This window comes from Trachymyrmex septentrionalis, unplaced genomic scaffold (genome assembly GCF_001594115.1).
Source record: "Trachymyrmex septentrionalis isolate Tsep2-gDNA-1 unplaced genomic scaffold, Tsep1.0 scaffold6, whole genome shotgun sequence".
NCBI classification, from domain to species: domain Eukaryota; kingdom Metazoa; phylum Arthropoda; class Insecta; order Hymenoptera; family Formicidae; genus Trachymyrmex; species Trachymyrmex septentrionalis.
This window is the reverse complement of record NW_017305778.1, coordinates 3,281,258-3,299,207: the sequence shown is the minus strand read 5'-3', so window position 1 is coordinate 3,299,207 and position 17,950 is coordinate 3,281,258. Positions and strand designations below refer to the sequence as shown.

General features: G+C 32.4%; 1 protein-coding gene across 3 annotated transcripts in view; it reads right to left on the bottom strand.

The window, feature by feature from the left end:
• LOC108752303 (atrial natriuretic peptide receptor 1-like) overlaps positions 1-17,950 on the bottom strand; it is a 112,265-nt gene that overhangs the window by 83,419 nt on the left and 10,896 nt on the right. For 2 of the 3 annotated variants that reach the window (XM_018493041.1, XM_018493042.1), the window contains exon 1: positions 6,767-7,516. The exons of the other annotated variant lie outside the window; for it this stretch is intronic. In XM_018493041.1, coding sequence (XP_018348543.1) covers positions 6,767-7,211 — 445 coding nt within the window. In that variant the 5' untranslated portion in view covers positions 7,212-7,516. Of the gene's footprint in view, positions 1-6,766; positions 7,517-17,950 lie in introns of those variants that run through there. 3 annotated transcript variants of the gene reach the window in all.

The window sequence follows — 17,950 nt, the reverse complement described above, 5'->3', positions numbered from 1 at the left end:
GATAGAGGACGCGTCTGCGTGGAATAAAAGGAAGTAATTTCATCGGGTAACGCATACTCGTCGTCGCCCATTGAGTTTGCCTATTAAACCATTCCTACTTCATCTTTTTTTTTCTTTTTCTCTCATTCTGCTTTTACCTCGACCCACTTACCACCGCGCCGATTGAAATCATTCGTTTTTCCCATTTAAACCGGCAATGATTAAAAGAAGTACAAGGAATAACCCTTGTACAGGATAAACCTGGCACCCTGGCATTCCCTCTGTAGCAAGAGCTTTTTCACGCGAAGAAAAAACAATGGAGGTACTGAAACTTGTAATCCAATAATCATATAATAAAGTTTGATGTATTAGTTAACATTAATCATTTATGTATAACTTAATGCGGCGAATTTTATTATAAAGTTCCAAGAGCGTGAAACATTTTGTGTTGCTGATAAACCCATTTGCTCTCATTTCACTGAAGTAAACGATAAAGATAAAGTGACAATAACGTAACAAAGTTGAATGACTCTGTCTCGTATTTATACATCAATATTAAAATGTGACACCGTCAAATTGCACAACATAAATATTTATGAACGATATTCGCGCAGCCGGTGACGGATCGTGCTAATTCGCAGAAAGAAAAAACGAATATTGAATGCGTGTCTCGATTTATTCAGCGGTTCAGATTTTCTTCCGCCAATTTGACGAGCGGCGCAAAATCTCGTTATTTTCGCGATAATCGACAATCTTTACGACCTCTACCGTAAATCGGTCCATAAGAGGAATAGATAGGTTAAGGTGGAAAAAAAGAGAGAAAAAAGAATGCGTTTCCGAGAGCAATTTTCAGTGAAGCAGCACCATTTTCGCGTTACAGCTCGGGCGAGGTAAACTCCGGTGGGTGTCGTAAGAAAAAGGAGATGCGCTTACTGCATCTCGTACGAGCTTTTATCGTATACTTTATGCAGAACCTATCCTCACACACACATTACTCTTCTTTATATGCAACACGAGCGAATTCTCTCTCTTTTATCGAAAAACTCAGCACGATTACTTCGACGAGAAGATATCATGAATAATCATTACGAATTCATCATAGAGAATGAATTGCTCGCAAGCTGCGGCGATTTAGAAGTTGAGAAGAAGTCTTGTCTCGCCTCTTCTTTGAGAACGAAACTTCAAAGGGGATGTAAGAGCATCGCAAAGCGCATTAAGTGCAGAACCGGTCATTTCCGACGACCAAGATTGACGTGATCAACAGGTGAATGATTAATATATTCTTTTATTGGTATCGACGTCGCCATAGGCCGATAACGCGTTTTATAATGCAGTACAATTTACATTATTTACAAGTACGACATTCTGAATTCTTCGTCGTCACATTCCAGCAATTTTATTCGCAATAGTAATAAACGAATTACAATACGAACACATCAATATAGTCTGAATCGATTGGCAATTTTATTCGAAAGGTTTTACTTTGTACATGTTCCCCTTCTTTGAAATATCGCCGCGGGAAGCAAATAAATTTGCACGTGCGATGTTTTTACAATTCCGACCGAGCGATGAAATAAATACCTATTCAAAAAAGGTAAAAGGGCTAAATGATTAAATTTTTCGTACCGCAATTAAGAAATACGCAAATTAACGCCTAATAAAATCAACCTTTTTTTTCATTAAAACAACTTGCAACACACAGAGAGATTGCCGTAATCAATCTCCGTCGTTTCGAGGAAAGTAAAATCGATTGCGTTTTATTTAGTGTTTGTAATATTGTTTGTTAATAGCTAATTTGTTAGTAACATATTTTATTTAAATAAAGAATATGTTCAAAAAAGTAATACAAGGGAAAGTTACATATGTACACGGAAAGAAAGATTTTGCTGAAGCATATAAAAATTTACTTAGATACAGAAAATTTTGTTGGATCATCAAAGTAATTATGTAGAGTGCTTAAACATTGATAACAATCCTCAAGGAGTTTTAACATTCTAACAATCAATTTGAGTGTTTCTACGTAATTATTTTGATGGTTAATAAAATTATTTTCAGATCTGTATCTAATTAATTTTGTAGATAATTCAGTTAAATCTTTCTTTCCATAATACATAATTGATGTGTAAAGTAAATCTAAAGTTTAAACAACAATATTTAGTCACATATCAAGTCATAAAGTATTCTATTTATCACTACACGAAATGTCATGAAAGATGCTTCACTTTTAATGCTAATGGCAGAAGTTTTCAAGTTGACAACTTGGAGTCAATTTATTGAAAGTTTTGGATAGGGGAAAAGTTCCAGAAAAGTCATTATTCACTATGATTATTTTATATTCAGACTTAATGATCTCGATAATTAAACGTTCAATTAAAATTATAGAAGAGTAAACGCGGCCAGAGTGCTTTGTAAATTTAATAGCCCACTTCTTGATTTACCCGACTTCAGCAAAAGAAGGAAATGCTCTTTTCTGTTTTTCACAGCGTTTGAAATTTTTAGCGAACGTGAAAAAACTCACATCGGAGTTGATTTAGCGGGGATTGATGAGGATAGATTTATATCAATTTAGCTTCCGTCGATAGATTGAGAGTTAAACCGCTTGAATCTATCCTTCGAGAAGATAATTGAAATTGTGAAAGAAATTGTAGGTAACACTAATATCATAAAAATTCAAAATGAATTCCAATTTCGTGAATCGATAGGAAGGTCAATTATAACTATTTCCATTAATTTCGTATTGAGATGCGACAGGAGAGTGAAATGGAATCGTATTAGGCCTCTGCTAGTGGAATTAAAACTGTAATGGACTATCAATCGAATATCGAATAGAAACGGCAGAAAATGTACTCTCTCTGTCGACATTCATAATGAATTCTTGTTGTAGACAGGTAATTATAAAGCTCTCTCTCCTACTGAAATTGCGCATTTGCGAAGGCCATTCTCTTCTAACTATAGCTGCTTTCCTTTGGACAAGCAGCAACGAATTACCTCATTTTCACTCATATCGCTCTTCCGAAAGAAAGAACGACGCAATTTCCATTAATGTTACAAATTCATCTCGCAAACAGAGATGAAACATTTTTTATCGGCGATCTGCACGCACTCCTGAGAAAGTAAACGATTCGCTTACGAGGGAGGGCGTGAGGTCAATTAATCCGAACAGAAGAGCGAGCCACCGGCACAACGGGATTAATTAAACTGAATTAAAACAGTATTTAACGGAGTCTGGGCGCAGAGAGCTGACGAAAAAAGACGCGGCTTTGGTTGACTGACCGGCGAGAGGCGGTTCATCGTCATAATCCTCGTCATCATGTCGTTGCAGCCGGCAGCTTGTTCGACAGTTTGCAGCTGCAAATTGACACAAGCTGATGTCATTCTCTCATAAAAATAGGCGCGTTTCTACCGAGGCGTTTGCCGCGGCAAAGGCACGGCTCTAACTACGGGGCCCAATTAGAACATACGGCATCGGGCCCTTAGAAGAATATCGTCTCTGATTAATTGATACAATAATGCGAGCTCTAAGACACGATCCTTGGAATACGCGGCGACGATGCATCGCGAGGTCGATGTACCTTTTCTACAACACGATCACTCCTACGTCTAATTAGCACGTCATTTAATCCATTCGATCATCTGTTTGTCGAGTTTATAACTAATTCATAGTGAACACGTCACGCGATGTCGATTGGATATGTCTTCTCGCAAAAACGTCGAGATTGTTTGATTCGTAGGAAAAAAAATTTACTTTTTCTCGCGTATTTTCAAAACATATTTTTGTTACCTCAATGTTATATTTCTCTATCACTAGATGTTTCTTGTCATCTCTCTTGTATTTAGTGTGTTCGGTGAATACACCTAATATTCGAATAAATGAATAAAAAATGAATGAAAATACTCATTTGAATACACTTCTTTTTATTCGTCAAGAAACAAATAAATACTTTTTCATTCCATTTGAATAAATATTTTTTGAATATGATTACGAATATTTTCGTATCGTATTCACTTTTACTCTATATTATCTGCATATTATAGCTTGCAAGCCTGCAAGAGAAAATAGAAATTTATAAAAATAATTGCTACGATTACACCGCGCGCACAGTCCGTTACCTATACCTATAGGTTAAACAAAGATATTTATATTGGAAATAAATAATATATCTCTGAATTTAACAGACATAATGAACGATGCGCCCAAGATATCTTATAATATGTTTATGACATTACTGTGACGTAACCGAAATTATATCGGAGTAGACGTCCTATCAAATAGATATTTATAAATTAAAAATGTATTACTTTTTAAAATATTTTTCAAAATTTCTAAGTTTCCTTCATAAAAAAATTTGAATATTACAATGATAAAAACAAATAAAATTTATTTTTTTTACTTAAAGTCATTAAAGTGCTGGTTATAATTAAGGGTAACGATTGCTTATTGAAGTTTTTTTCAATTTATATTTTATTTGAATGAATATGAATACTCGTTAAATATTCATAATTTTTTTTTTAATAAATATTTTTTAAAAACCTAAAATTTTAAATAAATATATAATTATATTTTTCTTTATGTGAAAATTTTGAATAAATACAATTTGGAGCTCAATTATAATTTTTGTATTCATTAGGCACACTACTTGTATTTATATCGTCAAAATAATATTTATACGCGCGCGCAACAGAATATTTTGAAATATTCAAAAGCTTTACGGAGTCTACAGATACACATAGGATATATCACTGTATTAACACAAGTTTCAAAGCTTTCACTGATACTATATTTTATCCAGATTCTGTAAGAGGATAAAACGAGGAATATATAAAATATATAGGGATAATACAATTTACTTCTTCACGTGGAAAAAACGATTTTGCTAAAGCTTCTAAAAATTTAAATATTGTACATACAGATCTGAAAACAATTTTGTTGAACCATCAAAACAATTAATATAAGAAAAATGATGAGCAATATTATTGCAAAAAGTTTTGCAATATTCTATAGCAACTAACTTGAGCATCCTATTTAATTATTCTGATAATCCAATAAAATTATTTTCAGGTCTAGCTCAATTTCTAGATACTTCAGTAAAACTGTGGTTTCCATGTATTTTTACATTGAAACATTATCCTTTTATACATATACTCGTCATAAATAACACGGAAATCATCTTTGCATACACATATTACGTTATGTTTATCACAAATCTCCCTTCAGTCGTTAAATACGAAATCGGCTTAGATACGATAAGAACGAAATCCGTTTGTTACACAAATCCGGGGACACTTTTGGCACAATGAATATTCTTGAATCGCGTTGGTTGGCGACCAACAGGTAGATTAATTATACGTATATCGCCGTATAGGGTCGATCTAATCCGCTTTTTGAAGCCGGAAAAAGGGAAAAGTGACCTTCAAAGCGCGCAAATAGAAACGGAAGTCTAGGTTTATCGACGTTTCCACTGAAAATTAAACTGTGTGCTGTGCGCTCGAGGGTGCTTTTCACGTCCTGTTTCTCTCTCTGTCTCTCTCTCTCTCTCTCTCTTTTTTTTGCTTCTATTGCACTTTCTGTCTCCTCAATCGAGTATCGAATGCATCTAAGTACTTAAAACAAATATCCGGCTGTCAAGAAGTAATTTCATTGAAAAAAAAACTTGAATCGTTAGTGACATACCAATACAAACTTTTTGTACAAGTTTTTCGAAAGTTCAACTTGCGATAAATAATATGAAATGATATATATTATTACGGCTTACAGTGACCATCTGGACATGTTTAACAGCTGTTTTCACTATGTTTGGCAAAGAGTTATACATACAGCAAGTGCAAACAACTTTACAAATCACTTTTCTTGATGTATGGGCCTCCCGACTTTGCACGTGATTTATCGTGCTGTGTGCTATACTTCTTTTCCAGCGCCAGGCTTTCCATAAATTCTTAAATGTCAATTTATTTTCAAATTTTTATTCTAATTCTTAAGGGATTAAATAAGTACATTTTTCAAGTAGTGATTCTAATAACTAAAAAAATTTTCTGATATTGAAAAAACAAAAAGAATTTTATCAAGTTAATAAAATAATTGATTAATCTACTTTCTAGTTGCAATGTAACAATGAGAGTAACATGGGAAAATATGTCTCTATTTATATATGTAAGTCTTTCAGGAAATGCAAGGACTAAATTTTTAACTTTTACAATGACCTTATCTCTTAAATATATATTATAATTCATTAAAAATATCTACTGTGAAAACATACAAACGGAGGAAATTAAGAGAAGTAAAAGCATATTATATAAAAAGTGATATTGTATCACAAATATTAAAAAAATCTTTGTATTCAATAACGTATTAGAGATAGCAAACAAAGTTAGTGAAATTCGATATTTAAAGCTTAACAAATTTGACATTAAGTACCTGCTGAACGTAATCGAGAATCTCAGCCTATTTAAAATATTATTTGTATTATTCATTTTTTCAAATATTTCAATGCATTAATTACCATGAAGTTTTGAAAATCGTCGCGTTGAATAAATTATGCCGTGCATTTGTGAAACCTTTTAAATAATTCCCGAAGTATTTGAGGAAATATTCATCTTTACAAAAGATTTCTGTAGTTCTTTAATATGAAATTTCGACTCGCGTAGCTTGTCGGAATGCCGCATCTCTCGATTACGTCGGAGATGAAAAATAACGATTAAGGAAAATAAAAAGGTATAAACAAACACAAAGAAAATAGAGCAAAGAGTAGCAGAAAAGAAAAATGTGGAGGATATAAACGTATCATGCGACCTGCTGTCTGGTTGATGTAAAAGTCGAACGCGGCCAAGGGCCCGTAAGTGCTGGAGCAGTACGAGTCGCGATAGTCCACCTTGATGTTCCATCCCGGTAAAGGTCCCCTGGGTGAGCTGACGTATTTCACAGCTAGCAATACCGCGGGTAACACCCTCTGCAGACTCTGCTCGTGGTGAGGATCACCCGGCGCGATCACCGCTAGCTTTACTTCACTCTTAGACTGCATCGTCCGTACACCCACTCCAATGCATTCCCTGGAGCCACCAGCCGTCATCGTCATCGTTCCCGTTTCCATCGTCGATGCCCTCGTCGTCGTTGTTGTCATCATTGTCATCAGGCCAATATTCGTGCACTGACCCGCACACAAACCCGAAAGGGTCAGCGTCAGTCGCACTAAAACACCACCGTTCGCACACCACCGCTTTCTTGTCCGCGATGCCATCGCGTCCCCTTGGTGTACGTTACACCTTTATCTCGACGGGGCTGTCAGTCTAATTATTGTACATTGCAAAGCATTTTCTACATTGCTATCAGTTATGCGAGAAGATGAACGAGTTACGCGCGGCTGCTCATCATGGAATTCGGGCTCTTCCCTCTGCATTTTGATGTTACATCGAGTCTCACTTGGAGCATCCCGGCCGCAGAGTATCTCACAGCAACATGGTTCAAACGTTCATCGTATTTAATGCATTCCCATCTTGTGGAATTTGCATCCAACGCGATACGAATTTGAATAAAAAGATTGGTGACTCCTATTTTTGGTTTTTTTATTATGTTTTATTAAACATATTTCCACGCAATAATACCATCCCTTTATTCTTCTCAGAGAAAATATTGATGTCCTTAATAGATTGTCTTCCGTGATTTTGATAGACATATGCTGTCTTGTTCGTCTTCACCATTCTCATATTATACATAAACACTCATTTTTATGCACGGAAGAGCTTTGAAAGCTCCACGTGTATTTATATTCTCATATAAGAAAATTGATGTAGATAATCTCGCTTCTCCTTTAAAGAGTCAGATATTGCTCCTTGCTTGAGAGGTTTGTTGCAGTTGCCGATACGATCCAATTTAACTTCGATGCAACGATAATCATTAGGAATCTTGAACATCATGACCTCACTAATTGCGAAATACACGTGTTCTTTAGGAGTTTAGCTGCGAAACAGGTTCTAAATTAGAAATACCTGAGAGGCACCTGGTTTAATCTCATTACATTGCATGTATAATCATATTCATTTTATACACTATACTCTAATTTCGTACATTTGACATTTACTTTTATTTTAGGTTCGCAAAGAATCGTAAGATATCACCAATTTTCTTAAATTACATAAATTCAACTTGAAAATTATTTGTTTTTTGTCTGGAAAATATTTTTCATTTTTGTTTTTGTGTAATGTATGAGATGTATTGTAATGTATGAGAACGATTTAGCAATGTTATCTTGATCCTCAAAAATTGAAAAATATACGACAGAAATCTTCCTCTTAATATGATAATAACATACCGTTGTTTTGTATATTTTCTTTTACCTAAGAGAATTCGTATCCGATTCTTATAAAGATAATTATAACAGGTATTCATAGTCGATTTTTATACTTAGACCGTATTTTAATTATAGTCTTTAGACGTCAAACCAATTATAGAGCTATATTAGCATCTTAAGGCATTATTTAAAACGATCTTGAAATAAGACTCGATTGTGAATATCTACTTATGTTCCAATAATATTAAGCTCACTATGGACTATTCTATCCATAATTTTATGTAATATGACAAAAATTAAAGAAACAAAATACATGCATATTGTGTTCGTGCCAAGTAATATTAGCTGCGTGAAATTGAGTTAATTGAAATAAAAACTCAGTACTAAAATTTTAACTCTTAAAAACCAATCTTCGTGACGACGTGTCGTCCAGTTCAAAAGAAGAGCTAAAGAAATTAGATTTACATATTTTGACTTGGGATTGATTTGTACATGTGTCATAATAGTATAAATAATTTTTGAACGTATGATAATGTATAATATATATATCATACATTAAAATATATCATCATGTGAAATAAGAAGCAGAATTTTATCCTGAAATCTGCAAAATTTTAGATGATTTATAGTCAGAGTTTTAACAAAAGCAGTTTTTAAAGTTGTTGATTTACATTATTATATTTTCTAATTAAATTAATTATTAATGTAAAAAGTATTGTACTCATTACCAAAAAATATTTATTTAATTTTTCATTTTTCATTATTATTATTATTATTATCTGTAATATTGTGTTTAAATTTTAGACGAACATTATATAAATGTCATAATTTATTAATTATAAATGAAATAAACAAAAAATATTGTATATTTTTCCAGATAAAAATATTAGATAATTAATTAATTAATATGATTTAAGGATATTCCTGGTATATAGTCTTTGCAAAAAGTGATTGGAAATTAATATTTTCTGTTTTAACATTAACATCATATAATTATGTATGAAATAGTTGATAATATTTATACAACATATACGTCTGATTTTTTTATCAAATTAAACCCTCGAATTTTTTAATAAAGTAATCCTTAAATGATTTCAGTGCTGTAAAAGAACTTGACACGAGACAAGTAATTAAATGATATGAAATTCATTACATAACCCGAACCATTTTATCAAAGTCCAAAGAAGCAATTCATTCTTCTTCAAATCTTTGGATAACATTCTTATTTCGGGGCATGCAACCTAAAAGCCGTCAGACCTTTTATTCTGCGGAAAAATAATGGGTGTAAGTAAGCGCGTTCTTTACTCTGTCGCGTCTCTTGGTTTTCGTGTCAGGCTTTTGGTCTGCGCGCGCAAAAGAGAAGACAAATATGGAATGGAAAACGCATCTTCTGAATTAGGGATGGAAAAATAATGTTATTACAAGACGCAGATAGAGTCGAGCAAACACGACGTACGTGATCGTACACGTCAAAATTTTTCCGAGTCGCGATAGACACGCATTATGTAATTTTTAATTTGCAACTGTCACTATGCATGGAATAATAAGACAGGTATAACATTACGCATAAAGACGATAGAAATACTCGAAACAACTGATCAAATTTGGACTTAAATACTCCTTTTTATGCATAGTGCGTAGTATCATATTGCAATCAAATTTAAAAAATCCAAATTCCCTCTCCTATTGTAAAATAGTTCTCTACTGTGATTAACCAATTTGCTTACTGCTTACGTATTGCCATACGTTTTTTTATATGTTTTTGTATTGTTCTTTACAGCTATCTTATTATACCGTGATTGTCACGACGTAAGATGTAATCTAACACCACTGCTTTATAAAATAAACAATGTGAGATTTGCTCTTAGATTATTATTCTTGATGCGATAACTTTGTAATTTATATACATAATTATGCTCATTCAAAAGTTTCAAAGTTTGAAGTTGCTCGCCCGTAAATTAATAAGCATTGTGTAGTAACATTTAATTATCATCAACTTATATCATCCTGCTACAACAGATTATTAAAGTCACTCGTGATATATGCATGTTAATAACGTACGAGATAAATCACAAGATCGTACTGTTAGTTTAATCACATAATACAAGGAAGCTATAAGGAAATTTAAGAAGAAGTAGGATTTACGTCCTGCATAATTTGTGAGGTTCTCGTATCCGTGTGCGTGAATGTGAGAATTAATACTTGATTTATTCCTACCAGGCACGTACTCGATCAAGACACATATATATTTTATGCATAGATTCTACGATAAAAAAAATATACGAGCATTCGCTAGGGATGCTAACACGGTGGCAGATGTTCCGGATTATGTGATTATGTGCCAATAAGTCACAAGAAAATTCTCGTAATACGCTATTATTAGAATTTATACCAACATTTCACGATATTGACAAAATGCAATTTTGTTCGGACAACACGTTATAGTTTGTGTCATAATTTTACATCGTGACAAAACAATCGCTTTTTGATAAAACTCCACTCTATGGCTATGCTTTCAAAGGTTTGTAACAAGCTTTCGCAATCATGCATTTTGTTACAAATTGGCATTGATCAAACAAATATAACGTAGATTGTTGATTTTTTTATCTATCCATATTCACATTCAACGGTATTCTCTAAAAATAAATCGGAGACTTCAGTGTTACACTTATAATTGATGTAATCAAAAAAACAGCAAATGTTTAATGTTTCTTTACTAATAATACACTAATTCTTTCACCTTTAAAAAGTAAAACGTAAAATTATATTGTTAGAAATGAAGTGCTCACGAAGTTTCTAATACAGTCGATAATATGGTTTTATTACGGGGTCGCGCGAAAATGAAAATTGATCACAGCAGACAAAAACTCGGATTTGACCGGATTCTCGAAATTGAAACGGGTAATCTGACTATTCGAATTTAATTGTAAGGATAGCGTCCGCTCACGAAGATAGTGTCAAAGTCTAATTTGAGTAACTTTGCAATGATATAAAGGGAGATTTTAAAATGATATGCAAAACATTGCTGTCCTCATATATCACAGAGAAAATGTCACAGAGAAAATGTCACAGAGAAAATGTCCTTGGAAAAAACGCAAGAGAAATACAAAATCTATCTTTGAAAAAATACATATTTATTTCATTAATTTTATTTGATCTATCTCTATATGCATATACTGATTGTGAGACTTCTTTATTGAAAACTAATTTGATTAACATGCAATTAAATAGGAAATATACCGAAGATAAATGAAACTGATGGATTTAGAACTTTAACAGAAATTAAATAAACCCGTTGAAACAGACCCTTTGTTTCGTATTTGTGCCTTATTGAAAAATCGCCAAAGAGAACGTGTTTTCCAATTCGTAATAGTAAACTGAGTACTCACAAATTTATGCAAAAAGATAATACTGCAACAAGTGGTACTCGCAATGAGTTTTATCAAATTCTGTTCTTTGAGGTTTCATCGATTTATAAATTACCGTTCCAACGAGGAACTTTCACAATCAAAAAGACTTGTAATTAACCGTCGAAATATCTTTCACTGTAAAGCAGTTTAAAAGAAAAAAAGATAGAAACATGCCTACGCAAGAAAGATGTAACGGCACGAGAAATAAGTGAGTTGAATCCGCGAAGCAAAAGAGCGAGAAGCTTCTTTAGAAGCGAGAACCAAATACTGCAGTCGGTAGGAATAGAATATTCCAGAACGCCTTATTATCCAGCAAAGAACAAAAGTTTCCAACTAATAATAAATCCTACGGAGTTTTCGTGGTAAGAAGGAAGCGCAATTTGTACAATATTTTGATGCAATTGTTATCTTTTGATTCGATAAAATTTCAGTTATCGGAATTTGGAACTCATTACCAGAATAAATCGTTTCGGTATATAAACAATATATATATGTATATAAATCGCGTTTTTGATACGCGTAAATACGCAAATGCATGCATTAATTAAAATAGATATTATAAATATACCGGTCTACTTTATCAATAATTCTCTTACGCATTTATCAGATAATTAATGTGCAACGAACGAGCAATGTATAATTAATATAAACAGTTTTATATAATTTACAAGCAATTCAAATTGGAAATCGTTCAGTTTACAAGGCATCATCATAATATAAATATAATAATTACGTTATATAGCATACTAACACGAAAAGTATCCGTAATATGGTAATATAGTATCGCAAATGTAATTATCCCCGTTATTACAACGTTACATTATGCTGTTAACAGATCTGATTTTGCGTTTGAAACCATTTTCAGGTCATGAAATTACGCGTGAATAAGCCTAGTTTTCAAATGACACCACTTGCGACTTTTGTGGAGCACTATTCCGAGACGCAAACTGCCAGAGTTGGCTTTGTCGAAGTTCAAGTGGAGAGAAACGGTGGATTAACGTTCATCGGAAATTCGCATACGGACGAGTTAATTAGCAGTCGCCGAGCAATGCGTTTAATTAAATCACGGTTGATAGAACTTATTAAAGACCGTCGTCAGAACCATTGATGTTCCTCCCCACGATCAGATGTGACGTTCGAATAAATATTACTGTCATCGAGAAATCGTAATGATGATCGCGTCGGTGAAAACGCCTACCGTTATTTACCGTTGATGAATTTAATCAAACCGCCGTCACATCATCTGCAAAGGAACATGATCTGTCAAACGCGCTTGAATAAAATGCAATCGAGATGTGTTACGTCGATGTGAAATTAATTGCGAGTCGCATATCGAAATGCGAGCCACGATCCTGTGCAAAGACTGCTCCATGTTTGACGTTACCTTGCTTTATACATTCGCTCGCGTGAACTTTATATCCGCGCTGTGTGAATATCAAATGTGCAAATCGTCAAAAGCTTTGTACGTTTTCTGAATAATGTGCTTTACACGTTTGGCATTCACTTGGAATGTGCATCAATAACACAAAAAGCGCAATGTATATAATACATACGACATGCATGCTTTTCAGGAGTTTATTACTCTCGATTTAATTTTATAACGCCTCCCTCCATCGTTAACTGCCCATTAATATTTATAAGCACAGATTTGATTGGAAATTCATTCAGGAATTTTTTAATCGGTTCAATTATTTCTATCTGAGAAATTCATTACATATTAATCTTCTTGAGATCTTTATATCTCAATTTATTGATTTTATGTTTTTTGAGATACACAAGTTTTTAATTAACATAAGTACACCATAACAAAAATTTAAAATGAGTCAACCATAAACAAGAAAAAAATTTCGTGTGTGAGTGATGCGATTACTTTTTTTTACTCGTTTAAATACAGACACACACATCGATATTACTGACATTATAGTTGATCCCACATCGAGCCATTAACCGTGACGCAATTTAGCGCAATTTAATGCACAGACGAGACGTATAATTGCGAAATATGCTCAAAAGCTGCTAGCAGCTTTTAGCGCAGACCACATCGTAAAGCATACTAAAAATTTTCCCGAAAAGTGCTTTGCTCGAATTACGATGCCATAAAAAAATTTCGTATGTGACGACGACTTTATCTCGTATTCCTTCACTTTCTGATTCATCATCTATCACACTTGGATCTCGATAAGTCTGATGTTCATCCCGCGAACGTACTATCATCTTTCATTACGACGTGTTGTTACGCGAGACAGCCATCCAATGTCAAGCAAACTCAAGAAACTCTTGTAAGAGCGTGTTCCACTGGTACGACCCGAAGAGAAAAGTTCGGAGAATATGTTTCCATGAACTCTCCTACTTTCCTACCCGAAGACGATAGCCAAGTATTGCATCGTATGTAATCGTATTTCTTACATATTCTCATTTTCCACGTACATTTCCTATATTTTACGGCTTTCCTATATTTTAGTGGTTTATATTATATATTGGCATATTTATTCTTATATAATTCCAAAATTATAAAATTGTTACTATATTCTATTTTATTTGTACTGCTTTTATTTGTACAGCGTCCGACTTTTTCGACATGTTCTTGTATATATACATATAATTTTTTTGATAAAATTTTTTAGAATAAAAAAATTTTTTTTGTTAAAATCTGAATATTGTATCTATGCAAATAGAAAAAGAATTGACTGGAATGGAATACTCTTTCTCTCTGAGTATTATACAATCGATATTGTTCTGAATACAATATGGCATATATTCTGCAAAATCGGATTGACTAGAAAATAGTTTTAGAGAAAAGAGAATATGCAAAATGCAAGTTTTAATAGATATGTAATATTGAATTATCTGATAAACTTTATAATAGGAAGATAATGATATGAAATTAGAATGTATTTAACAAAAACACTCCATTTGTGAAATTTATATTCTGCAAAATGTTATGAATATAGAAATCGCGAATATAGAGAAGAGAAAAGCATATAGAAAAATTAAACTTGATATAAAACTAAATAATCGAGAAATAAAAAAACGCATTTTTTAATTTTCACATATTCCTTTTATTTAGTTTATGTTAAAATAAATATTACAATTGATTTTTATTCAGATCACAACACTAATATAAAAATTACGGTTAATCTTTATTCAAATTAAGAGATAAAATGAGAATGTCAAAAACTGTTTCTCTCTTTATTCATTATTTTATCACCTTCATTAGTAATAATTTATAATAAAAAAGTTTTGCATCTATAAATAAGAGAAATAATTGCTGACATTAAACTGCAATAAAAATATCTTGAATATGGATAATTTGAAATTAATAGATTTTATTTTTATCTGCTCCACGTAGTTTGAAATATGGAAATTAATATAAATGCTTTGTAAATATAGAGCAAAATACTTTCGCTCTGATATTAAATCCAACAAAACGAGGGTTCTCTCACGAAGTATTTGTATACATGGACAAGATTCTCTTGGGATTTTTTTGAAGGGTAATCACATGTTTGACAGTCATTACGAATAAACTTCAAGAGAGAGCTTACATAAATTGAAATATTATTTTTATTCTTATAATTGGAATATTATTTTTATTTCTTATATTTTTAGTAAAAATATAAGATATTTTCTATAACTACTCTCTGTTTTTTTTTTTTGAAAATGTAGTCAAACTGCAAAAAAACTAGGTGATTGAAAATTTTCTCAATTTTCTCAATTTTCATTCCTTTATTCAACACGATCGCGATTATTTCACCTACAACCCTCATTTTCCAAGTTTGTCAAATACAGAAAATGTATTTGAACAGCCTGTCACCGCGGCCTTTTGTATGCCTCATGTATGCATATGTACGTGTGCATTTTCATTTGGTACATATACTCCAAAACGAGAAATCGCACCAACGTTTGCACGTGTCCACGCTCACTATACACACGAATACAATCCGAGATTTCTTTAACTGTACACATACACGGTTGCTCGGAACGAGATGGAACATGTATAACTAGATGGGTGTAACTGTAATAAACTGACATTTCGCCATTTTTGTTTTCGCGCAAGGTAGATGCGAAAAACGAAAGACGCGACTGTATCCTACAATGCAAAAAGTGACACTCTTGATTAAAGAAATGTTTTTGCGTTTTCCCGTTTCTACCATCAGATACCGTTGACGTCATGCAACCTGCAGATTTCCTGGAGGCCCATATAAACCGGAATTTAATCAGAATATCAAATTATTACAAACTTCATGATATCATGATCAATTTTGTATACATTTATGATCTTTTATTTAAAATTCTTCTATTTAAGATTCTTATAAACGTGTTTAATACATTTATTTTTATGTAATATTAATACAAATAAACTCATTGGTTCCACCCATTTATTCCACTAATGTATTATAAAATTAACTTCAATCTTTCTCGGTTCAATTTATTCTTTATCTTTTTTAATTTTAGAGAATTATCTTTATAAGATAATTCTAGAGATAATTCCCTAAAATTAGAAAAAGATAAAGAGTAAATTGAACCAAGATTAAAGTTTATCTTACATTGTTAGAACCAGGCTTTAGAGTTTTCGAATTAGCACGAGAAAGATCTGATTTGCTTGGAATTTAACGCGGAAGATCAGAACGTACGGCATATCGCATAAAATTTAATCGCATTTTCTCGAGGCTGGCAGAGTTGCTAATTTAATTAATTGGATCGTTAGCAATCACATTTTGTAAACGTCCGAAAATATTTAACGTTTGGCAGGCTGCATTCAAAGCATAGCGTTCACTAAATTACGTAATAATACTTAATTTACTAAAAGCATCTGGATTAATTTCTCCGCAAAATAAAACTAAACTGCCTTGCATCGTAAAATTATTATATATGAATTCACGTAAGACAACATTCCAGTATCATCCATTCGCGATTCATCGCTGATTAAGAAAAATGTATCTCGCCCAAGATATAAATAGCGTGCATACTAATATATGTATGAAAATTAAATTAAAAAAATAAAGTAATGTAATTCTTATAATCTGGATTAAATCAGAAAATTTTCAAAGATAAATGAGCGAAGATAAATTTGTAATTCATTTAGTTTCTATCGTATAAAGTTAATAATAAGACAAATAAGGTTATATATGTTTCTAATTACTATGTAATTAGTAAATTAAAGATAATTTGCTACTATGTAATGATGTAAATTAACTTACTATAATTTATGTATATAAATTACTATCTAATTGTTATGTAAAAACAAAAGTTAATTTTCTATAATTAATGATCATTTATTGTTGATTTTTCCTCGATTTTAATTTTCCATTTTTGTTACTAATTTTAAATAATATAATTTTAAAGTTTAGATTTTTTTTATTGACTAGCGGATAAAATTTGAATTATTCAATATATATATATATATAATCTTTTTACCCAATGAATCTTGTATCACAGTAGAATTTTCATTACCACATTCATAAGCATATAATAATCAAATTCTATATATAATATAATTAATAAGATTTTGTCCTCACGGATAATGTGTTGAATAGTGACTTTAAATAGTGAAAACTTTATATTTTATTTATAATATGTAGCTATTTATATCATTCATAATTTTATATTAAATGAAATTTGTCTTTACAATTGTTTTAAAAAATTGTGACGTCAGTCATCAATAACGCCACTAAAAAAGCGCCAATCACGGGTAATTAACACATTCAACAGTCAGCGTTAATTAAATCTCTTTTTCCTTTATATTTGCATTCGCTGTCCTATTTAACATACTGCATGCGGAATTCAGCATCAGTTTTGAATTATGCAATCTCATTTCAGTTATGAAAGTCACGAACTGATCCATTGGGTAGGATGAGATCAAACTATCCTAAAGCCTCCTTTTGCGATGCGAGGCGGGATCATAGAAAATTCGCATAATGAATGGACTCGGATCTATATCAAAGAGATTGTTCATCGTAACAATGAAAAAGAGGTGATATTTTGTAGCGAAGTAAAGACTTCCGGCTGTGTGAATATATTTTCTTACGTTCCGATATGAACCGATGTCGAAAAAGTAAAAAGCGAAAGATCCGAGAATTTATTATTATAACAGCTGTGTTCCAATCAATTCACGCGGAAGGAAAACGCACGACTTTTTATAAGTCACTTTTTATAAGTCACACCACACGCAATCGTCTCGATCGTTCTCGTGCCGACTGATTGGATGTTCCTGAGAAAAAAGCGGGACGATTTGTAACGTCGCGATTTTGTATGCTTGGTAAACATCGACTGCCGAGGATG